Below are 25135 nucleotides of genomic sequence, written 5' to 3'. Positions count from 1 at the left end.
GTTAATTTTTTCAGTTTCAGTTCTGCCTTCTGATTCACACTCAACATTATCTTACTTTGTGAATAGTCTTGCTGACCATGCTGAGATTATTTGCAAATTAAAGCATTTCTCAGCCTACGGTGAGAGAATTACACTTCACTGTAGCCACAGCATTGCTATGTTAAGGGATCTTATTGTCAGGTTTAGGAGATGTTTCAAGTATTTAATACCTGAAATGTACACTTGCAAAATCTTTTAGTTTCGTATCCAAATAATGTGGTCAGCACAAAAGATCTTCTATGCATCTTTTTTTTCCTCTTTTGTATTTATATTAATTAGCTATAATTTAACTATATTAATCATAGGCTTAGCTTGATGTGGCTTTAGAGAACTCTTGTAAATTCAAATGGAGTTCGCAGTTGATGGCTGCTATATGTACAAGGAAACACTTAATCAAAACTGTCTAATAAATTCTTATTCTCCAAAATTTGACAGCATTTTTGAGAAGCTGATTTAACTAGTACATCTAAAAACACAGGTAGCGCATTGCAGAGGACATCCAACTCTTAAGTCTTCAAATCAGTTACCTTTCACCCCCACACACACCTTTCCCAATAAATATTCTAAATCAACTCTGTACTTCACTACATAGTTTTTAAACCTTCAAACAATGCAGTAGATAATGTGTATTCATGTGAAATTAAAAAGAACTGCAGATTCAAAAAAATACTGCATACAGTTCCAGCCCAAATAGTGGTTATAAAGAGACTATACAATACATAATTATAAAAGATAACTACATTAAATCAATGCTTAAATACATGCCTGTGGGTCACTTCTTAGGGATGCTATGCCACCACCACCAAGGGAATTCTTCAGAACAAAATTTAATCCATGAATTCCTGGCAACTCATATCTGCAAAATAAAATTTACAATGCTTGTAATGGTGTCCCCCACTGCCGAGTCAAGCATACAAGTCAACTGAAAATAATCCAAGGCCTTCCCCTTGTTCCTCCCCCTTGCCCCAAATCAAACTCCTTAATAGTAGTAAGGCAGGATCAAAATGTAAACATTCTCTTCTTACTCAACCGCAAAACTCACTCATTTCTAATTGAGGTAGTTTTCTAAATTTTTTGAGAGTGAAAATGCATAAAGAAAGCTCAGTAGGCAAGAGGTTCAAGATCCAATATGAACAAAGATCACAGTGTGCAGTATTTTAGTATCTTCTAGTTCTTTTACTGAAAAATACAATCATTTAATTCTCAGAACTCCCTTTTGCTAACAATAGCTGCCATCTGATCAGCAAGTCATGCTGTCTATTACTGAGAAACAACCATAAGAGTCACTAGATCAAACTTTTATAATATTCTCTGCAGTTGGTTCTAACAACCACAACCAAAAAAGTTAAGCTACATTTCAACAGTTTACTGGAGTAAAACACTTTACTTTGTTAAGATAAAACAATTCTATTTTAGTGTAACAGACCTTCTTTATTTCTGTTCCGCTGCCACAGTAAGCATTTTTCCATCCTTGCTTTTGATTGGTGCATTTCCAATTTGGAAACTTTTGCAGAAGTTTGGCAAATTGCTCTGTAGTTTCCTAATAAAACTGTTTCAAATTCAATAAATAGGCCTACAGCATATTTCCATTTGCCTGGCCTTGCACAATTTTTCAGTGCTTTGTCTTCTTTCTTGTATTCTTTTGGTGTTTCTGTGTTTTTTGTTTTCCCCCAATATTTTGTCTAAGCACTTGATGGCTTTCCTTTATTTCCTTAGGAAAGAATTAGAGTAACTGAAAAAGAGCACATTTAATTCTTGCTATGTCTACAGATGTTTGAGTGCTACAATTTAAATCACACTTTCTCCAACACTGTTTTGCTTTAGTCAACTATCTGATCTTTATCTGCTTGCAACAGATTCTTCAAATCTGTCCTCTAAAATAGCTGGAATTTCTTGCAGTGCTTCTTCACCTTCAGTTTTGTATTACTGATTTTGTCACTTTGAGGCTTATCCTTTTCAGTCCTGTTTTGGCATTGCAAAAATTACAGCTGTTGCTGACATTCACTGCTCAGTATGCCCTTGTACCTTGGACAGATGACCGAAATCCCTACTGGAAGCGGATGTGGTCAGCCTCTGGTTCTGCTCAATAGCCTAGCAAATGCTTTAGTTCTCGATATGTTCCTGCAAGCAGTATTCGCGGAATGTCTTGCCCTCTGCACCTGACTCCTAGGCCATGATTTTTTATTTTCCGTCCGCTCTTTTATTACCACATTCTACTTTAGTGTTAACTTTGCTAGCTGTTATTAGGGAAAAAAATTGGCGTTAGCATTCTATTGACCATACTTTGGAAGCAGCTAAAAAACATCCCTTGTCCTTATAACTATGTTTCTGCATCAAAATATAGAACGCTATGATACATCTTTAGGAATCTAGTTAGCAATTTGGCACTTCTGATACATTGCCTTGCAAATCCTAAGTGGATGAAGGAGTTTAGAGTAGACTCCATTGTGAATGAGCCCTCCTCCTTTTACAAGCTTGTGGTCACTCCTTTTTGAAAAGATAACACGAATCTACCCCAAGCTTATCATTTCATTCTGATGGAAGTTTTATGCCCACAGGTAGTCATCTCCATCATATTCTGCAATAACAAAGAGAGATCCCCTAGGGATGGGTGGGTGGTTGCTTATTTCTTTTTCAATTTGTTTTGCTTTATGGCCAGCAAGAAACTTCTTAGTACCCTGGTTATCACTACCAAAGTGTGGCCTCTACTAGGAGCCTTCAGATAGTATAAAGGATTAGTCAAACAGTTATTTTCCTATCAAAATTGTAGTTTGGTTCATCTTCATAAAAATAAGTTTGTACAAAGTACTACTTTCAACTCCTCCCGTCACCTTTGCTTAAGACCAGCAAAAGCACTGACGTGCACCAGTGTACATTTATAATTGAGGTAAAGCAGGAAAACAAATAGGAAGTCCATTAAGGAATCCTAAATTATTTAACACCTAGATTTGGATGTGAACCTGAACTTGGTATTACTATTAATCCAACAAAAATATCAGAAGTCCTGGCTAAAATTAAAAAATGGAACAATAACCCAAGAAACTGAAGCATAGATGCTGAAGAATGGAAGAATGGATGCTGGAAGAATGTAATTTCTCCTCCTGCAACAATTCTGGTAGAGGGAGTTGGTAATATAAATAACAGATCTTAATTTGGAATATTGAAGAATGGCACATTCACCTCAATTACTTTGAGGAAATATTTACAGTAACAGATTCTAGCTAAAAATTACAAAAAATATACAAAGGGCAGTATTTTCAGTATTTTAAGGCCTACTTGAAGCACTTGATGTCCAAAATATTTGTGCACACAAAACACACTCCAACAACAACAAAAAAAATCACTGTAACAATCATGATAGTCTTAAGCAGCAACAATACGTCATCCAAGATATTGCCATGTGTTTACCTAGAATAATTAAACAATTTAAATAAGTGTAATTAACTGAGATCTAAAATAAGTAAGAAAATAATATCTAATTACACAGTTCAATCAAAAGTTTTAAGAGCTGCTTTCAAAAAGCAAAGAAAACAAATAAAAACCCTTCAAAGAATAGTAAGGCTACGACAGAAACCAATAAAACAAGGAAAATTCACTTTTCTAGCTGAACTTCTATGCTTATGCACAATGGGATGCCTGCTTAACTACTTCCTTTAAAGTGAGGTCCGTACATATTCAATAGAAGTCAGGTTTCCCTGTGAATTTCCTGTTAAAAATACATGGCAATTATAATGTGGTTAAAATTGTTTAGTGCATTTCTACCAAGAGAAAGATGGCATTCCTCCCGTCAGAAGAAAGCAGGAGAAGAACCCATAGGCTAACACGAGATGTTTGCCTGAGAGATGCACTGTAGGGAAGTGCATGAGGCTATCTTTATTATGGAAAAGAAAACAATTTAGAAGTGTCTGTGTCCACATAAGAAGCACTGCTTTCTTGTTCTTCACCTCTTAGTAAAAGTATCCCATACAAAGAAATCAGCTGTCATATTAGATTTCTGAGCAGTGGAATGCTCTCAGAAGGAAAAGAAGATTTGAAAGACAGAAAAAGAAACCAGCAAGTTTTTACAGGAAAACTTTCCTATCCTTCTCAAATAAGCGGCCTATGACCACTAAATAAAAAGTTTCTTATTCCTTTTCGTGAGCTTGTAACATAAATCCTTAATAAAACAACTTATAGGTACAATGCTAATACTGTTCTCTATTATGGAAATATATAACTGAAGAATTAATGATGACGGAGGATGGGTATAACTGAAGTCCTGACAAGATATTGCAAAAAAGTATCTGATCAATACAGCAAATGGTATGTAATAAGCTATTCAAGTATTTTATTTTTAGCTTTTTTTTAATTAAAGAGTGAAACCATATTTGATTTCTAATACTTCTTTAAAATTAACAGAGGTCAATTTATAAGCCATTGTATACAAAACACCAGACAACTAACCTGCTATTAACAGGATGGAAGGCAAAATGTCTTAAGAAACAAACAACCCTCCCCCCCCCCCCCCAAAAAATCACTTTCCTTTCACATGTATGATCTTATATCTATCCTACATCTTACTACAGCATCGATGCTATTTTTAATGGCAGTAACAGTCAGAACGTTTGTATGTGTTTACACAGAAAAAGGATGGGCGGCATCCTTTTTTAAACTTAGAATAAATTTCTGCCTGAATACAATTATCTCTTCCTTGCCTTCCCTTAGATTGGTCTGACTTTTCCTGTTGGGCTTGCACATCACTGCTATGCACAAGAGAAAAACTGTCATTAACTCAAGAAGAATGTACTCTACATAGGTGGGGAAAAAGCAATTTCATAGATTTTTTGAAAGAAAATCTTTCATTACTGTGTTACCTGAAAACCTCGAAGCTTCTGAGTTTTCAGTTATATCTATCAAAAATAACCCTATCTTTTCTCTCTACATGGCATACCTATTTATTTTAATAGCCTTAAGGAAAAAGAATGAAAGGCAATTGGCTGCTAACCTCTGGTCAGTGGTGAGGCAGAGCCATTGCTGGTATGTTTTTAGTATAAAAAAAGAATATAAATATATTTTAAAATCACTCTCATTTTAGGTAAAGGAAATGAGAGGAAATGTAAGATAGCTCTTTTTATGACAATAAAAACTAAAAATTAAACAAGTATTTTAAAAAGAAACTGCACAATCTGAAGCACATGAGCATAATCCTTATAATCCTAAACATTTCCACAAAAGGATCTATTCTTTTCCCCAGCAGTTTTTCAATTCACTCACAGAGCTCCATTATCACATCATTAGAAGAAGCCAAATCCAGGAACAGATAATCTAATTAATCAAAATAAATTGGCTTCAGCCAGACACAGCAAACTTCAACTTTTATTTATGAACATAAACAGAATTAAGGAGCTACAATAAATCAACTTCTATAAGTATCATTACAAGGCATGACACTTAATTTTTTGCCCTTCTCTGCTCTGTTTCAGAGGAAATTCAATTACACTTCTTGATATTGGAATTTATTAGATACAAAGGTTTGTTCACACTTACAAAAAGGTGGGAAAGATCTGCATTGAGGAGCTTACTGAGATACAGAACAGTACTTGCAACTCAGAAAGAACAGGGGTTAAAATATCCCCAAGCTCTCTCTGAGCTTGGAGTTGCACCTTTCTGAGCCAGACTCTTTAAAGAACCAAAAGAGACACTTAACAGTTTATCCAGCACCCATGAAAACATAATGATTTTGGTGGATTCTCCATCTTTGCAGTATAATTGACTATATTAAAACAGGGTTTAGAAATACTGAAGACTGAATAGCCTGTTACAATATTAGAATTCTGTATCAATAAGACAGTCAACAGGTTTTTAAACCTTAGGAGGATGAGCCGTATTATTTCCTACTACAAGAACATTCGCCAGCCCCCAGAAAGGACCCTAAGCATCAGCCATGAGAATGAAAATGTTATGTATACTGTTTATCAGCAGAGGACACTCTAGATGAACACCAGGTAAACGTGTCCTGTTTAGGACGCACATTCTCTTCTCATATTTTGAAAAGGGAAACTATGCGTGTTCTTTTCCTTTAAATTCTGGCTTGGTGAATGTAGCAAGAATGTAGGTGAGATCGAGGGGGGGAACTCAAAGGAATGCAATCTTTATTCTGAAGTGAGTAAATTTTATAAAAATTAAAGCGTTCTGCAGAGAGAGTGATAGGATGAAGCAGGTTTCTAAAAGAAAATCAGGTAGTCTCGGGCTCCAATTGACAATGGCTTTGTGTACACCTTTCAGATGGTATTTTAGGGATTTCAAACTCCCAGTTCTGCAATGGTTCTGAGGCCTGGGAAGCCTCAGTTACTAAGGCCCCTGCAGTCACCAAATGGTTCAAAAATGAGGGAAAAATACATTTCTCAAATTACTTTAGAAGTTATTTCTATTTTGTGGAGACATATCTGTACTGGAACAAAACAAAGTATCCATAGCATTAATATGCTGATTTGGAGAACTTACAATGCCTCCAAATAAACTGAATCACTGCCTTTGTCCAGCTTCAAAAGAGAGAACCAAGTTCATGCATCCATTTTCTTTTTTTAATGACTATTGCTCAAGTTGTTATTTAAAAACCTCAAAGGAAGATACATAAATTAGTATTAAAGACAACACAGGCAGCTTTGCAATATTTATGTTAACATACTTGAAAATAATTTCTGATACCATCATGTATCTACATGCAACTGTGGACTGAGCAGCAAGCTACTCACCTTGTTACTAGTTTTTCTTCAGGTTTTTCTCGCTCTAAAAGGTGTTGGAAGTAGTTCTCCAAGGCCTGAGCAGTTAAAGTTTTCTTTAGGTATGGATAGTAGAGGGGATGCCGTGCTATCACACCTGTCAGGTATAGTAGGTGTTAGTTGGAATATAAGCTATTAAAACCAATTTGCACTTTTTCTTTACAAACTGATTTGAGAGCATCCTCTCATCTGAAACTGTACATATGGCTCCTCTTTAATGAGCACCCAAATAAAATAGTATGACAGCTTTCCATCTGCCAGCAGAGAGGTGGTGTGGAACATGACACGAAGGAATGCTCCCACACTGATACTGGACATTCTTCTGGTTGCCCACAGTCTCTGCCACTGAGAGACACCTAAAGAACAACAATAAAATCACAACAACAAATCTACATGCAGTTCTCTTCCCTAAATAGCTCATGTGATTTCCACAAGCAATTGCAATTAACCATAATAAAGCACGATCAAATCAGTTGGGGCACAGTAACTGAAGCTTTGGTTCTTGCCCCACTCCTTGCATGAGGTTCTGTTGTAAATGGGAGAAATCGCAGTTGCATTATTTTTGCCGTAAGTAGGCTTTAATAAGTGTTATGTAACTTCACGTTGAAGCTGAGGTTCCACAGCAAGATCAGGAAAGCAGGAGATTTGCCTCTCATATGAATTTGGTTCCCAGTGCAATAATCTTTGTATCTTTGAATTTCAAAGTTTAAATTAATCTTACAGATCAAGTGTTTTGTTGTTGTTCTTTAATAAAGCAATGATTTCTCTATATCTAAGGAAGTCTATTAACTATCGTTCACAATTTGGCAATGCTACGCTGCGATACAGGTCAACTATAGTTTGAACAAAAATAATCAAAAGTCCTTCATTCTTCAACCCAAAAAACAGTTTCACAGACTAGGGCAAGAAAACTATATTCCTTAGATATAAATGAACAAATTTATCAGTTTTAGCATGACAGCTATTAGCAAATCAAATCCCAAACGCACCTTTAATTCATAATGAGCTTTGAACACCACACGCTCTCATCTTCCAACAAGTAAGAGAGCCATTTGTTGCATGCAGAAGTAAGGAATAGAAGGAATTATTAAACAATGCAAGAAGCAGCATAATCAATGTAAAGAGACTGCATACTGAAATACACCATTTGGATTAACAATGTAATTAAAAGTAATCTCTTACATGTAAGAAAGACTTTTGTATTTCCTAACAGTATCGATGTTTTAGCCATGTTATGAAGTTCACATATAGAAATATTATACCTGATCAGACAATCAAGAGATTACATTAGATAACACATATGCACAAATAAGTAGCAACTAAGACATAAAGGAAACCTTAAAAAGACATTGCTTAACTTTGGGGAGCTTGACTTTGCAAATTTGTAGCATGATTTGCAAGTATTTTTTTAGTACCTCAGATTTCAACAGCTGCTGAACAGAAAACTACAAATATTCCATTAGTAGGATCCTGGGTTTACATGGATTAATTTTTCTTTCAGCATCAAGGCAACAAGGAAAAAAAAAAGTAAGGGATGTGAGAGATTACAAAAAAATTAAGAAGAGCACTTGGTGCCTAGCTCTTATTTGAAAATCTTCCATCACTTTAGAAGGAAAGAAAAAGAAGAATACCTATGTTTGCAGAGTTGCCTTTGTCTCCGCTTCTAGTGTAGGCAAGGTCTTCTAAGCGATAAGTATGTGGACCACTTGGCAGATCTATACAAAATGAAAATGAGTACATTTTAATAACAGCTACATATAATGGTATGCTTTGAAGAAGTAACCATCTTTTCAGTCTGTACTTCCTGCATTGTTTGTAGTACTCCCACGAAACTTCCCAAAGCTTTCTTCCCATACAAACACTTACCAGATGATAAATCAGGCTGGGGGCCAAATTACAAACTTAATCTCTCCTGTTCTATTTCTTAAACCCCTTTTACCTTTGTACAGCTGAATGCTGTGCCAGCCATCACCTCTTCCACCACCCTTGAATTCATCTTGGTGTTAGCAGTCTATTATTTCTAAAGCAGACAGAAGCCATTTCTCATTTCTTGACTGGCTGACAACTTTTGTCCCATTAAGACACATCTCTGCTTCCAGTGCTCATGGAAAATACATGTAGTTGCTACTGTCCTGATAACTAGTTGCTGTCTGTAGAAAACAGTCACAACCCCCCTTTGAAGACAATGTGTCTCTCTCATACTCGCTCCTATAAAGATTATTTACTCAGTTACATAGAAAAATCCCAAGATTTTAAAAAATGACTAATTTTGTAAATATTGTAGTATTATATGATTCATGAGCTCCTACTAATTACCCTATCGTGTGTGCGTGTGTGTGTATATATATACACCTCTCTCTCTCTACACACACACACACACACACACACACAGGGAGCAAGCAGCAAACCCACCCCCACCCAAACCCCGAAATTCAGTCTTGTGGAACCATACTATCATCTACATGGTTTAAGCAAGGTTTGATGGTTTAGTTTCACAGCGCAGACCTCTTCAAATTGTGCAACTGTTGATTAATAACAGTAGTAGACTGTCACCATCTAGTTCCTGTTCCCCATAGCGAGAGATGAAGTGCTCATTTTGCTACCGAGTTTCAGTATTTGTTGGTAGTAGCATATTAGTGAAACTCAAAACCTAGGTACATCCCAATTTTGGGGCAGAGAGAATCTAGTGATTTCCAACTAGTTTTGCTTCTGTTCCTATTTCCCTGTGGCCATACCAGCTCTGCTGGCACTCAGGGCTTCACTAGCCCACTTACTTTTCAGTCCCAGCATCTCTAACAGACTGATCTACACTCGTGTACATTTGTCATCCACTCAGTTACCATGTCCCCTATTTCTCTTTCCTGTTATTTTCTCATGTTTCGGTGCACAAGTTAGCAGCTTTTCCTCTCTCTTTGCTGCTTGGACACCAGCAGGGGGAACATTCAGAGCACAGGAGCGATAAGCTCCCTGCTTTCTGTCACAATTTCTGGTGCAACAGCTGTGGGTGGCAGCCACAAGAAGCAATTTCAGGGGAAGTCTTGCTGGGTCTCTGAACAGTTTAGATGAGGCATTTTAGTACAGACTCGTGATTCAGAGCGTGTTAGCTCTGAAACACCAACAAATGTCTACTGAATACCTGAGAAATGTCATTCTTCAGGTACTATATTGCCCATTTTGAGCTGATTTTTGCAGACTGTAGGAATTCCTTCTAAAATTCTTTCTGACTTTAAAACTCTCTGCTACAAAACATGAAGAAACTACTGCACTGCTTTCAAATGAAATACTTCTAAGATCTTTTAGCATGGCCAAACAACATTTTTATCAAAAACTTGCTGACAACCTTCTGAAATGTTTTTTCCTTATATTTTCAAAAATGATTCAGCCTATGGCACATGCTTGTCACATAAAATTTCAGTCTAAAGTGTTAAACTGACACATTTTAGGCAACGGAAAAGAGAGTTTTGTAAATCAAGTATGTTGAACAACCTTCACACTGCCTGTAAGATGTAGTGCTGCTTGAAGACATGTCAGTCTACTTTTTCTGTATTGTTACGGCTTCTGTTGATGATGTCAAAATAGTGTGTTTTTTAATTTTACAGAATGAAAGATTGAATACTAAAGATGTTATGCTCTAAATGAGCCAAATATGGAATGCTGACCAAAGGCAGGCTGTATTAAAAAAAGTTCATTAGTATAACTATGCTGATTTAAATTAATTCTCAAGGTACCAAGGTGTGTTTAAATTATATGTAAAACAAATTTAACAATATGATTAAGTTCAGGTATGATTTAAATTAAAGTGCTTCTACTATTAAGGCGTGGATAAATATGCACTCTGTAAGCAGCCGTGTCAGCTGACAAGCTGACAAGCCAGCCCTAGCCAAATTCTCATCACCTTCAACTCCCTTCTCTCTAGAGAATTACTGGATCCTCTGATCTGTTCATATTAATCAAACACAAGCCAGACTGATTTAGAGAGCTGTAGCAAAACTGTTAAGAGGGAAAATATGTCCAGGTTCTACTGCCCACAGTTTTTACTGTCCCTATCAGGGAGGGAGGCTGCAAGTTCATGGCAGTGGCAGCTGGAGAGATCCCAAAAGTTAGTTTGGGTATGGGAGAGAGCATGGATGACAAAATGCCTCACTACACAGCAATGATAGGTAATTTATACAGTGTATACCTTAGCTCATGCTACTTATTTTGATTGAAGCAGATCAGGTGCCACTTACAAAAGTAGCTCTGCTAGCATATCTGAGTGGTAATAACAGGGAAAAGAGTAACAAACATGGGGCTGGCCATAGCAAATCTCTTCTATTGGTACAACTGGATCAGAAAGAGGACACCTACCCACACCCCCAACAACAATGTACTGGTGTTAAACTGCTTTAGTTAAGACCTGAAGTATTATAACATATATTGGGTCCCTGTCAGAAACAAGCTGAAAGAATGATTATAGTTGAGTCTAGCATTATGGTTCTTCATTGGTAATAAATCACAACAGCATCCAACTTAAAAAGATAAAAGTACATAATAACAAGAGTTAACGCAAACCTAGGAGATTTGTTTTGAGCTTGATGATCATGTTGCCATGTTCACTTCCAGGAAAAATGCAAGCAGAAATGGGCCCTGAAACTCGCCAGAAAATATCGCAGGGTCTATTTATTTAATTGGGAAATGCTATTTGCGACTAAACAACACCTCCATCAAAAGAGAGCATCTGAAGCAGTCCAGCTGAAGGTCATTGCTCATTTTGGCTAAATCTACATCACCATATTATTTTTAATAATTTTGTTCTATTCACAAGTCAAGAAAAAATCTAGCATTTCTTTAAAGGTTGAAATATGACAAAATTTAAACTGTATAAGCTGTAGGAGTCTTTTCTCCATCAAACAACATTTTACAGTCTTTGACAGTGTCCCCTTACAAAACCAGTTCTAGAAAGTGTTCTGGTGTTCTCATTTATTATTACCCTAATTATTTATCCCTCATCATCTGTTTATCAGGAAGCTGTTTTCATTCAATAAACATCTCAAACAAATCTACAAAAGAATTCTCTTCGAAGCTAGGGCAAATGGTGAATTCAAATTCCACTCTCCCAGAACCACTTCTAGCAGCATTTTTGAAATCCATTTTCACATATTTTTCTTATCAGTTCAAAGACAACAGTCCCTCACACTCGAGATAACCATGAAACATAAAGAAAAATACTTCCCCCCTTACTAAATGCTGACAGAAAACATTTCAGCAGAAGTTGCTCCTTTTACAGTCTAACCCATTTGTCTGTTTCTCATACACACTGTCCATGTATTAAGCCGGAGAAGTAGGTAAGCTTTCAGTCACATCCAGAAAACAATTCTATTTACAAACTAAGGGCAAGAGTTTAGAGGTCCTTCTCAGGGGAAACAACCAGAAAATTTCTGTTGACCCTTAAAAGTGGAGTTTTGCCTGAATAAAGCCTGAAGAATTCAGTACTTAAAACGGGGATGTCAGGCACCTCAGAATGTTTTCTCTAATGATAAGAAGGCATTTGAGAGCAACAAGAAGTCTAATAACTTTTTCAAGGTGACTGCAATGCTAAATATAGGTGAAACAAAAAGCTAGGAACTTTGCTCATCCTTTTATTAAAGAGAAAAATGACTTCCTATTTCTTAACTTGCCCAGTTTGCTATTTTTCAGTCTTAGTTAAATCCCCTATGGCCTTCCCTGGAACTGCCAGGTATCAAATAGATTCTGCGATGAGATTAGATTTGCAACAGACATAAGCAAGAGATAAATATGTATTAAGAGTTCAACTAGCTTCTGCGTGACATAAGTTATCACACATTAAAAACATGTTTGAAAGGACAGGGGAAAATGAAATCACTCATGGCAATTAGGCATTCAACACCAGTAACTTTCAAAGAGCAATAAGCACTTTACAGCTATATGTATATTCAAAAACTACTCTACATGATATAGAATATTCCTCACTAACTTAGAATTAGTAGTTACATTATTCTATTACTGGTTTTGAGAAATACTACATCACCTACAATAGGAACCCAGAATAAATCTTAGTATTTTGATGTCTTTGCATCAGTATTTTCTTTTAAAGTATACACTGACTCCAATACCTGAAGTATTCTTTTAGCATTAATATTATTTTTAGAAATAACTCTAACAAGTAATCTTTAATTAAGTCACCTCATTTAGATTTGCAAATACCTATCCAGAGTTTTAAATTAATTATCTCATTTCTCTTGTGAGCAGGAGTAAGATACTAAAAATTCTGTTCTGACCAAAAGGGAATCATGAAATGTCCTATATGTTAAGCAACACAGTATGCAATTCTGCCATTAGAAAGGACACAAAAAACTTTAGATGTCTAGTACTTTCTATAATCCTTAACCTAGTACCTGACTTCTACAAACTATTCAGATTGAACACTTCTTTCTTATTGTAGATGTTTTGATCTGCACAGTTCAGCTCACTGGTTTGCTCCTTTTAAGTTTCTTTTCTTCTTTCTTCAGAGAATTTGATTAGACAAGTCTAACAGCAGCACAGGAATTGTCATGCTGGATCATTAGTGTAGTATGTTTTCTTCAAGTGTCACCAGTACCAGATTGATACCACTCTTATTTTGTGAAGGCTGATTTATGGAATATGGCTGAATTTTAATCATCTGTATTTTAAGTATTTTGTAAGTCTATTCTCCATTCTGAACACAATGATTTTAATGTAAAGTAAGACCACTTACTTCCAGGATTAACAAAGTAAATTTGCAATATACTTTTAAGTCATGTTTCAGTTTCAAGCCAGTGTTCTTGCGTTTTTAGTTGTGTCTAAGGTTTGGTTGTTTTGAACAACCACTTACTTAAATATTTGTTACAAGCTCCATTACATCTTATACTGTGTGATGCTAGGTTTAAACGCCTTCCTTCCCAAGAAAAGTAACAGAAGTATTTTGTAAAGGAGTTAATAATGTGTAGCATAAAGAGGTAAAATATATTTCATGGATAAAATCCAGCACAGATAGCAAGTGATACACGAACAAATAAAAGATGAACATACCTTTCAGTTCACTGTTAATCTTAGGTGGATCAGAGGAAACAACTTCTTCTGATGTAAATGTGAGATCTTCCTCAAATGTCTCAACATGCTGTCCATTTAAAAATAGGTTGATCTGAAAAAATACCAATTTTCAAACTGTCAAATTAGAGAAATCCTGTGCAACACATGTATAATAAAGCATATTTCTAATTAAATAATAATCTGGCAAATTTTCAGTAACAGTTTTATGGATAAGGCCCCCATCCCCCCCTTTTAAATAGTAATAATAAAAACAACAATAATGATCTACTCTATTCCTAAAAGATATCTTCATATAGGGAAGAAAACATAAAAACATAAAGAACAAACTACATAAACTGTATTTTCTTGTAACAGAATAAACCAAACATACTGTTGTAGTAGATCAAAGAAACATTCTATCCAGTTTGGTGCATTTTAAAGGAAGGCAAATCTCCTCCCTATTTTCTTAAGTGCAGCAGTACTATACAGAATTTTGCTTCACAACTCTTATCAGTAAATCCTAAAAGTTGAAATCCTGAAGCCTGAAACTTGACAGCTTCTAGCTCCTACATGATTTAACCCATTTTTCTTTTTAATGTCACTGTCCATATTAATGACAAATTTCTTTCTGGATCCTAAATTCACCTTGAAACACATTCAATGAAAGCAAGTTTTAGAGGTGATTTTTTGTGGAAAACAAAGGGAGCATCTGTTCACTAAGTATATGGCTTATCAGTTCTTCTAGATGTCTTCAATCACATGCAGGTTCACTATCAACCTCAAAAATAAAAGTTAACCCTGGATGATGTACTGCTTTGCTTTATAAGTGAATACTAAGTTTCTGTCTTTTCCTGTAGATGTATTTAGGTAAATTGACTGTTGTTACAAATGCTCTTTTATAAGGAAAATACAAAATGAATATACTAGGGGCCAAAATAGTTATTACTAGTATTTTGGCTATTCACCTTTAGCTCCGGATTAAGTCCATCTGATATAAAAAGCTACTGGCAGAGTTTTGGGTAACTAAGCTTTGCACATTTTATTTCAGTGGCCACCATATTTTGGCATTTTTCCCCAAAAGAAAACAATTACCCTATGGTCTCCACATATGTGGCATACCCTCCTTCCCTTTCTAAGAGGAGAAATTTCTCCCCCCCCTGCATCATTAAACAGGTATGAGCTCATAGAGTCAAGAATGCAGGTAGCTGGGGCAGCACTGGAAAATGATATTAATCCTGGATATTTTGTTTTTAATGTCGCAATGAAAATACAAACCAAATAAAAGTGTCATGCAGACATCCTGCATGAACAGAGCAACAGGAACCCTTGGTCCCACAAAGAAATCTGAAAAAATACATATTCAAGTGTGCTGTATCATTATCTGATTGCACTATTCACACAGGATATACACAAAGATTCCTCTAGTCAGGTTCACTCATTCACTCAGAAAAATTAGCTGCTTCATTTCATTTGCACTGGAGAACTCTTTAATATTAAAGACTCAGACATACAATCAGCTTATGCTGCCATAACCAACTTGTGTACACCAGCTTAGCTGCTTAGCGTTCATTCTCAGTCCTCAGCAAACATAAGATAATTTTATTCATCTTGACCATCTTTCACAAGACTGTTTCAGAGAATAGATAATAGAGATAAAGGCCTCCAATGCTTGTGTAAGGGGAAGATAAAATTTATAAAATATTTGAAAAAACCTGTTCTCGCCTTAAATAGGTTTGCTAGGATTCTTCTCCCCAGTGAAAGTTGTTTTAAGTTACCTTCTGAATCTGAAAAGACACACACAGGAAAATACCTAACGTTTGCAAATTTAAAACAACTGGTGATCTATGACAAAACTGGGGCCATTGCAAAAGAGCAATGAAAAACAACACACAAGTGAGATATTGAACCCAAACTGACATCCAAAAAGGTGTTATCAAACACAAAAAAGAACCCACTGTGGCAATATTAATATATCTGAAAATCTCCTTACACAGTCTTTTTGTGTTTAGGTTGAATGCTCAACTAGGTTTATTTTAGCAGTAACTAGACTCTCTGTAACTGAACTCCAAAACTAGAAAAGCAGTAAATTCATACCTTATTTACTCTGTAATCTCTAGCTAGACTGTTGTTCTTAACATGTCCAAAATTTTCAATCAAGGACTTGAATCACTTAAACCACACTTTTAAATGACCATTAATATTACTGCACATTAACAGTAGTAGGTCGCGCAAAATTTTGTTAGTAATATATGAATGTATCCATCAGATTAGTCAGCTAGAGCAAGGATTTTGATTTTCTATATGGAAAAAAGTGTGAGACACTGCTTGCTTCCCCTGCTAAATTAAGTTACTATTTAATCTCAATAGGCATTTTACCAAGACTGTAACACAGTGCTAATTAACACATTTACACTTAATTTGATGAACTAAACAGCAACAGGCTAAACATTCATAAAGATAATTTCATATTAAACTTGGCAAAGACAAGCCATTTGTATAAAGCAAAATGTAAGCGGCAATAAGAATGGTAAGTATTTGAAGTCCTTTAAGGGATTATGGGTTTTGTAATGCTTCTCCACCATGCATGGATTATAAACTTGATTTTAATAACTGCACAGCATCTTTCTTGTAAATTTAATCTTACATTATTTCCCATTAATGTAGAGTATCACTCAAAGAAAAATGCAACATTTGGGCTGCCTTGTGCTAGGCACTGTATGCATGTTAAAAAAAAAAAGAAAATGAAACAGTCCTTTTCTGAAAAGCTTACAACACTTGAATTGATTGCTGATAATTGTTTTACTAAGCTTGTTTTCATTAATTGTTTTTTGTTCTTTTCTTTTCATTTGCCACCTTTGCTCCTAAGGCTCCCCTTCACCACACTAAGCTGAGGTCTGTCACAATACCTGTGGTCTTAGACCCATGTTCTGGCCTTTGGTCACTTTCTTGACAGCAGATCAGTGACAAAGCTCCTGCATCATTATTAGGAGGACTTGGCATGAAACGTATGCAGTATCCTTTTATTGCTTGCTAAAAGTCAATTAAAGGCCATAGAAAAGGAAGGGTATATATGCAGTTTTGTCTGCAGTCTCCAAAGGATAAATTAAGTATCTGATGACAATCAAAAAAGCAGCAACACCAATGCTTAAAAACCCAAACCTTTTATATGTTCAATAAAACTATTTTCTTCCTCAGGTTTATCTTGAAGACTCCAATCTGCACAGAGGTACATGCATAATGGAAAAGCAGTAGGGCTGTAGCTTTATGTATCATCTTACATTGTCATTTCTCACCTAGGACTGTCCAGTCATCTGAACTCTAACTTCTCAGATTGAGAGAAACTACTGTTACAAACTGAATAAGGCCACACAGACAGATCTCATTCACAGGCTCTGCTGTAGTACTCATCACAATAGTACTTGCGTGTCTCACAGAGCTTAGTATTTCTATAGTTTTTTGCAATATAAATAAGAGAGGAAAAAAATATATATATTTTTTATATATACATTCCCTATAAATAGAGAAACATCCAACTCTCCTCTGATCCACACAGGTTTCACATTAAGAGAAATTCATTGATTTTAATAGTTACTTACAGTAGCATACACAAACAGTAGACTGAGATACAAAAAAGATTCAAATATTTGCCCAGGTTCACAAGATTAAAATTCAAGTCTCCCAACACCCAGTGCCTTCGCTTTAAAGAAGGACCTTAATTTAAAAAGTATTATAATTTCCACTAGCACTCCTTGCAAACGCTTTGCAAAAAAAAGTTCAAGAATGCAATTCTATAAACCTGTAAAGAGAATTTAAGTTTCTGTAATCATTTTACGTGAGGTATTTTAAAACTCCTATAGGATACTTCACAAAAATTAAACTGCAGAGCTTGCATGTTCAACTGTTGTAAAATAGTCTGTGGAAGTAACATTAGTTTCTGGGAAATACTTGGCAATGAAACTTACTAGTACACATCGCAATTTTAAGACTCAAAAAGTCACTGAAAAATCCTGAAGTCAGCACAGTTTTACAAATGACTTCAAAGGGAACAGAGCAGGCTTTAAGGAGTAGCTCTTACCTGGACATTGCTTTTGGGATAAAGGAAGAAGAATGGTTTCAAAACCGGAGACCTAAACATACAAAACAACCAGCATAAATCCATTTAATCAGAAATTAATGAAAACATCAGCTCATGCATCTTTAGATTATTCAGACATTGGGAAAAAAAAATTGGGAACTTAAAAGCTATTTAGCTGTGGTTAGCAGTGGTTTTCCAAACAACTTTGATAAGCCTGAAAAACTTCATTACTATGAAGCTCTACTCAAACTTCATTATTAAGAAAAAAAGATTTTAGTAAAACAAACAAACAAAACACCACACACACAACCACAGAAAGAAAAGAGGAAACTTTAAGTGGTATCTACTTAAACATTTCTAACATCAGAAATGGCCAAACTGTGCATTTGTTTTCTGCTCATTTTTTAACCCTTAACTGCCTTGTGCATTTGAAGATAAAATGACATGTGAAAGCTTGAATCCATGACAGAATGATAAAAGTATCATATAAAATAAACTGCACTTCTAAATACATCATTTTTACTCTGGTCATATGTTAGCAGTAAAGGCAAAGAATTTAATTTTAATGTCAAAACTATTGTCCTTACTACTCCTTTTGTCCATCACATCAAATCGATTGCATAATTCCTACTTGTACCTTTCTTCTGTTACAATCAAATGAATAGACAGTTTCACTTTTAAGTATGCATCTCATGGTAGTAGTTTTGAAAAATTTTCAAATAAATCTTGGGGGGGGGGGGAGAGAAAGGGGGAAGAGTAACAAAATATTTTCTTGAAAAAGGATGTACTTACATGGAAGCTGAAGTCTATGGCACTGTGATTAGCCCAACAATGATATCTAAGCTAGTTACATAGAGCCAGGGGAAGTGCATCTGCAGTCCTCCCCTATCTCCATGTGCAGGGGACAGACATATCTTGCATATTTGCTTAGGGATAGAAAAGTTTCAGATGTTCTCATGAGTAAGTATGGAAAGGTGAACATATGAATCACCAGCAGATTTTAGCCACATATAGAAAAATATTGAACCAAAACATGATTTTTCATATGCTCAAAATTATTCTGTTCAGCTCAGTTATTTAATGGGTTCATGCTAACACTGCAAAAGGAGACATTTTGTAAGGACAATTCTGTGTGTGTACTGACCTCACAAAAAAGCCAATTCTAGCTGAAATGGGTGGGTACAGACAAAAGTTTGTGTGTTTGTATTCCAAACTGAACAGGTTCAACCCAAATCTGGTCCAGAAACCTTCACGCATTAACATATTCTTGGCTAATGCCCTGCCATACAGTTATGTCTAAAGCTTTCCCTATAGTTCATTAAGCAAAGATACTGCTGCGAGATGACCAGAGACTTAGGTGACTCATATGCAGTAATCCAACAGAGAAGTCTGCTATTGGATGTGCATCTTGTAGCATTCACTATTATCTTGTTACTAGTTATTAAGCATAATGTGCAACTGAAACACTTTTTAGTTGCTTTTGTTGTTTTTTTTTTTTATTGTAGTGGTGAGCGGTGGGAACACTATCATCATACATTAAAACAACTTAATGATCAAAAGTAAACTTACACTCTAGGACGCCCTCCAACAACTCCAGTGAGACCGGGTGCTGGAAATGAAATGAACACCATAACTGTTACAGCCATTTTCACAACAGCAGGGCTCTTATTTACCGTAGCTTGAATCATTCCTATGGTTCAGATTTAGTAAATACTGGAAAGCACTTAGCAAATTATGTATGGCATTGCAAATTAATACATCCAAACATTTTATGCAACAGAAAAAGGTAAAACATGTCAAAAGCACTGAGACTTTAAAAAAAAAAAAAAAACACTGAATTTGTTTCAAGATGTGCAGAATATAAACTAATTTATATGAAGAATTTAATATTACTTCTGTATGCCAGTGCCAAGCAGGTAACACATTTGGTAGAAAAATAACTCTTTTGGGGGTTTTTGTTGGTGGGATTCTTTTGTTTTTTGTTTTTTTTTATTTGAAGAGAACAGACAAAACAATTCTGACCTGAGCCATGGCTTGTTTTAATAGTTGTTTAACATAGCTTTGTTATTTAGATGGATCGTTTCAGACGGAACCTTCTCTTTGACATTTTCACTGGCTAACTCAGATGTTCTTAAGTTGCTGCGTAGTGGAGATCCCATTCTCTCTCTGACACACAGGTAAATTTAGGGGCTTAAGTCACTGGTGCAAGCCTAGATTTACAGTACATCAGCACTGTGATTAGACTTGTCTAATCTCAACATCAGGTGGCCAGGCTTTTATACCATTAAACTCATCTAACAGTTCAGTATTTCTGACAGAAACGGTTCTGCTCTCCTCATCCTGAGGACAGCTTCTGCTACAGTACTTTGTTTTGGCACGGACAGTGTGCATACGTGATACATCAGAGGTCCACACCCTACTGGCAGGGGAAAAAAATGATAAACTGGATCAATTATGTCAATCTAAGAAATAACATGCATGTAAGTAGTACCTCAAAAACAAAAGCTATGAAAAGTTGCCCACACAGCATATTTACTCAAATTAAACCTGGCTGACATGTACTCACTTTGCCTCATGCTTCTTCCAGGTGTGAATTTGCTTTGCCCATGCTCCAGACTAAAAGCCATGTAACTATGCCAGTGTGGTACTAAGCTTACACTGATAACCTCTACCTCTTGGTAGGCTGTCTTAGTTTGGATTCAGTGCCTTGCTAAAGTGGACATACAGCAGTGGCAGCACACATGGTGCAACACAGCATAGGTCCAGATTATAGAGTCTAGCTATACTCACATTCATTGGAAGAGTGATTTCACCAAAATAACATTTAAAAGCGTGTTTGAATTAAGTCTTTGAAAAGGGATGATGTTACATAAGTTACAGATAAAGTTTTACCTCGATCACACCACTCTATAATCTGAGACACATTTTGAGTCAACATAACTTAAGTTCAGTGCCTATCTGTGTGATTGTCTCACAGATGGCAATTACAGTAAATAAAACTTAAAGTTATGGAAGAGGTCTTTTGGCTGAGGCCAGTTTATGATCACTCTGCCACCCTGGCCAGTGCAATACTTGCGCATCTTAACCAATTCACCTGACAAACAGACTTCACTAACTGTATTTTAGCCAGAGGCTGAAAAACACAGCAACTTTTAGAAGGTGTTACAGTTGAGAACAACTAGAAGAATTAGGGGTTAGTGTGTATACATACATATATATATATATAAAATCTATCTATATAAATAATACAGGAAAAAAGAATGCCTTCAACTAAAAGCCATGAATAACCACCTCCCCACCCCCAAAGTTATATTGAAAAAAATGGTAGAGAATAGAATGAGAAACAATCTCTTATGTTACATTTGCACAATTTTAAATCACCCAGTGAAGATTCAGCTCTATGCATATTACCTATGCTCTCCCTAAAGCAAAGGGAGAAAACTATTAATTACAGTTCAATATTACCCCCCGCACAATTATTTTACTGAATTATGCTCCTAGTTTTTTGTTTATTTAGGTTGTTGGGGGAGGAGGCAGCTGGATATGGTAAGGTCATGTTCAAAATATAGGTTCATAAAGTTAGTTCATTTAAATTATCTGTGGACTGTCACATGGCTGACTTCCTGCTAAGCAGCTGAACTGCTCATTAAGGATACCAGATTTTGCTCTGAAATCAATTTCAACTTCCTGAAAGCTTTCAGAGAAAGCTCTTCACTTGCCTGCTCTCATACAATAGCACTTGGCTCCTAAAACAAAGCAGTTCTCTAAACACTAATAAGAAAACAATCCAAGAGCAACAACTGTGCTCACACCTCAAAGGTGCAACAACCTCCTTTTACTGCTATTTGCTATTACTAGTCTTGCAAAGTCCTCCAGTGCAAGCTTCAGTAACAGCAGACCTGTCTCTGGAAATAGTATGGATACCCCTGCAAATAAATGCAATTGCAGAGCAAAGCTACGACAATATCCCAGTTGCAGTTATCCATTTCTATCTTACAATAATCCAATCTGTTGTTTATGTTAATGTAAGTAAGATTGGTATCTACCTTTGAGCACATGTAAGTATAATCTAATTTTTTGTATACATACACACACACATATATATATATACTAACTCCTACTTAGACTTAAAGCATGGAAGAGGAACCAAATCTTAAATTGATTTTGGTTTACACTTGATGATTTGTTATTTGTGTAAACAGACAGCACTAGAGCACAAGACCTCACCTCCCATGGCTCAAATCCCCAGTGCATTTCTCAAGTAAAGCTGGGAGAAGACAATGGAAGGTGAAGTACAAGTACATAACAGCAGATCTGACACTCTGGCCAGAGCTATTTCCACAAAATTAACTGTGATCTCCTTAGGTCAGCTGTTGCCCCAAGACACTTTCCAGGTAGGAAGACCTACTTATGCTGTACTTCACGCTCACTTTATGTTGCTTACTTAAATATCTGTGCAGATGCCCTCCCTCCAGCCTTTCTGGAAGGAGACTCATCTTTGTCTACAATGACACATAGCATGAATCATTCATTGTACTTGTAGATGAGTATTGAGCAGGCTGCAGCATCAAGTAGATAAGATTATCAGCTATCTTGAAGCTGTTGATCTTCTAACCCAGAAATTTTGCATGAGCACCACTAGCCATCAGAACTCCATTCATTAGTCCACCAAAGCAGATAAAGAAAATACCGCTAATCATGGTGTCACCCTATCTGTTGCCAGTCACCCTCCTGAACAAGTGCTTTCACTTGCAGTTGGCCAGGACTGCCAGCTCATCACTGGTAACTACCAGCTTCTGCTGCCTCAAAATAGCACAACACTGATGCATCACACACTGAGATGAATGCCTGTGTTAAGTTGATAAAACAGGCAGAGCCCTTCCTTTCAATCCATCTATATTCTGTTCGGGATCAGCTTTACAGAATTTGTCTGGTGTAATCATATCAAATATGATCACACTTACTTTGCTGCAAGGGTCTAATTCAATAGCCTGCTGTTTTCTAGAACACTTTCTCTTACAATGCCTGAGGAGATCACCTGATGCTAAAAATCTTCTATGTGGCTGCATATTTAAAACCTATGGGTCAATACTAGGGATTATGCCATTTAAATTCCACTAATTTCATTAACTCCCAAATATAAGGTATGACTGGAGGAATATCAGGTACAAAGTCTACTAAAGTCAGTGATACCTGCAGGCACACCTCACCTCTGTAGAGCAATTTACCTCTATCTAGGTGACTAAATACTCATTTAGGACCCTTCCTTTGAGAATCAGTGCTTAAAGAGGTTTGAATCTATACTGAATCTACAAATAAAGAATGAATTATTATTTAGCAAGTGCTTCTCTTTGGTTAATCTGTACAATTCTTCATACAGTCTTGCACTATCTTTTCATTGTATGACTCCTTCCTCTAGCCTACTTTCAATCTTCTTATCCATTTTTAGCCTGATTTCCTTAGGAAAAACAAGCCATCATACTCTGTGTGTACACATCTATACATTTATATCTGTAGCTTTTTTCCTTGTGTCTATGATTTCCTTGCGTCTATGACTCTTCCACACCACCTGCATGCAGGAGGGTTTTGAATATCTCCAGAGAAGGAGACTCCACAACCTCTCTGGGCAGCCTCTTCCAGTGCTCTGTCACCCTCACAGTGAAGAAGTTCTTCCTCGTATTTGGATGGAACTTCCTGTGTTTCAGCTTGTGCCCATTGCCTCGCGTCCTGTCGCTGGGCAATCTATATACTTTTCAAGAGAATAAAACATCATGCAGTATTTGAAAGACACTAGATCACATGAAACTTATTTTGCAAAATGTTTTGTAGTAAAAAAGTCAGAATGCTCTGACTAGTCGAAAACCAAAGAGCTAAAAAACTTTAGTTTAAATTCAACAGGTGACACTTCTTTCTTTGAAACTTCATTGCGCTCCAAAATATAATCATGTCTCATCTGTTGACTCGCATTTTTTGCCCCTAAATCATTTGTCCCTCATATTTTGATTGTGATTGAATAAACTCAACCAAAGGTTATCAATATATTTATTGCATATTTTAAGGAAGGATATATATATATATATATACACACACACACACGTATGTATATGTATGTATTTTTATAACAGTCATTGAAGAAGTCTAGTTTCCAAGCATTATGGTTTTTTTAAGCAATCAAATAGAGGAATCTGAAATCCAGGGTTTTACAGTCAACAGCACTTACAATACTGTTCCGTAAAAATATAAAATATGTACAATCTTTGTTTATGAGAGTCAATTATATGTCCTTAATTATTCTATGTCCTTTGAATAGAGTAGATAAAATATCTTCTGCGGTATTATTCTCAAACAAAAAAAAATGGGAACTGCAGTAAATTGTTAAAACTAGGACATTTCTCGAAGTATCTTCCAACACACTTATGAGATCAGTCATAATATTTACATATACTCAAGCACTTTAAAATATCAAGCTGTATTAACCAGCTGTCATCTTAGTGTCAAACTCCGGTCATTTTAATGTGAAATAAGGGTCAGCACATTATTTCAGCTATTAGTGAAACATTTCTTAGCTACTGAACTATTAAACTGAAAATGCCAGCTTCCCTCAGCAAGGCTCTTCCTGAGACTTTTACATTGGATTTTTTTCTGCATAAAATATCTGAATTTAAGGAAAACTTAGATGGGAATATATACTGTGCATCAAGAAAAATAATTTAAGTGTTATCCGTACAGCTGACTGAACTGTATATAATGAAGGATATTTTTTTTTAATAATACAAACCTGGTCTATGGTTATTAGCTTTAATGAAGCAAGAGTGAATTTTCTTAGACTGTACTATGCAGAACTGAACTAAACCACCGCAGGCTACTATAGACTTAATAATCTGAGTCCGAGTTCATGAGCCTAGGATTCTTCACTGCTGAGCTTCAACAGGCATTCTGGTGTTTTAATTCCCACTGCGATCTTAGCAAAGTACACAAAAGCTTCCCCTGTAGAACAAGGAAATAGCTCTAAAAACCCTTCGATTAAGGCTAAACATTACAGACACATTTAAATCCTCTTCTGAGCTTATGATCAATTTTCTAAGTATGGAGAAATAAAACTAAGTAAACAAAATGCATGATTTTACTAATTGGAGGTTTATTAAACTCAGGCATCAATTGTAAAATCGAAAAAAAGATTGGTTTGGGTTTTTCTTTTTTAAGAGCTTGT

The 25135-nt window shown here is 35.9% G+C and overlaps 1 protein-coding gene across 3 annotated transcripts in view; it reads right to left on the bottom strand.

The window, feature by feature from the left end:
- LOC106492086 (uncharacterized) overlaps window positions 1-25135 on the bottom strand; it is a 68161-nt gene that overhangs the window by 2310 nt on the left and 40716 nt on the right. Inside the window, exons 14-19 of one of the 3 annotated variants that reach the window (XM_067297837.1) lie at window positions 19495-19534; window positions 17926-17977; window positions 13851-13962; window positions 8432-8515; window positions 6774-6897; window positions 805-895 (exon numbers count right to left, since the gene is read on the bottom strand). In XM_067297837.1, the coding sequence (XP_067153938.1) occupies window positions 805-895; window positions 6774-6897; window positions 8432-8515; window positions 13851-13962; window positions 17926-17977; window positions 19495-19534 (503 nt within the window). The other 2 variants (XM_067297839.1, XM_067297838.1) reach the window with 2 other exon arrangements.

The sequence above is a fragment of the Apteryx mantelli genome, chromosome 5 (genome assembly GCF_036417845.1).
Source record: "Apteryx mantelli isolate bAptMan1 chromosome 5, bAptMan1.hap1, whole genome shotgun sequence".
NCBI lineage: Eukaryota > Metazoa > Chordata > Aves > Apterygiformes > Apterygidae > Apteryx > Apteryx mantelli.
The sequence above is the reverse complement of the archived record's forward strand: the minus strand, read 5'-3'. Positions and strand labels throughout refer to the sequence as shown.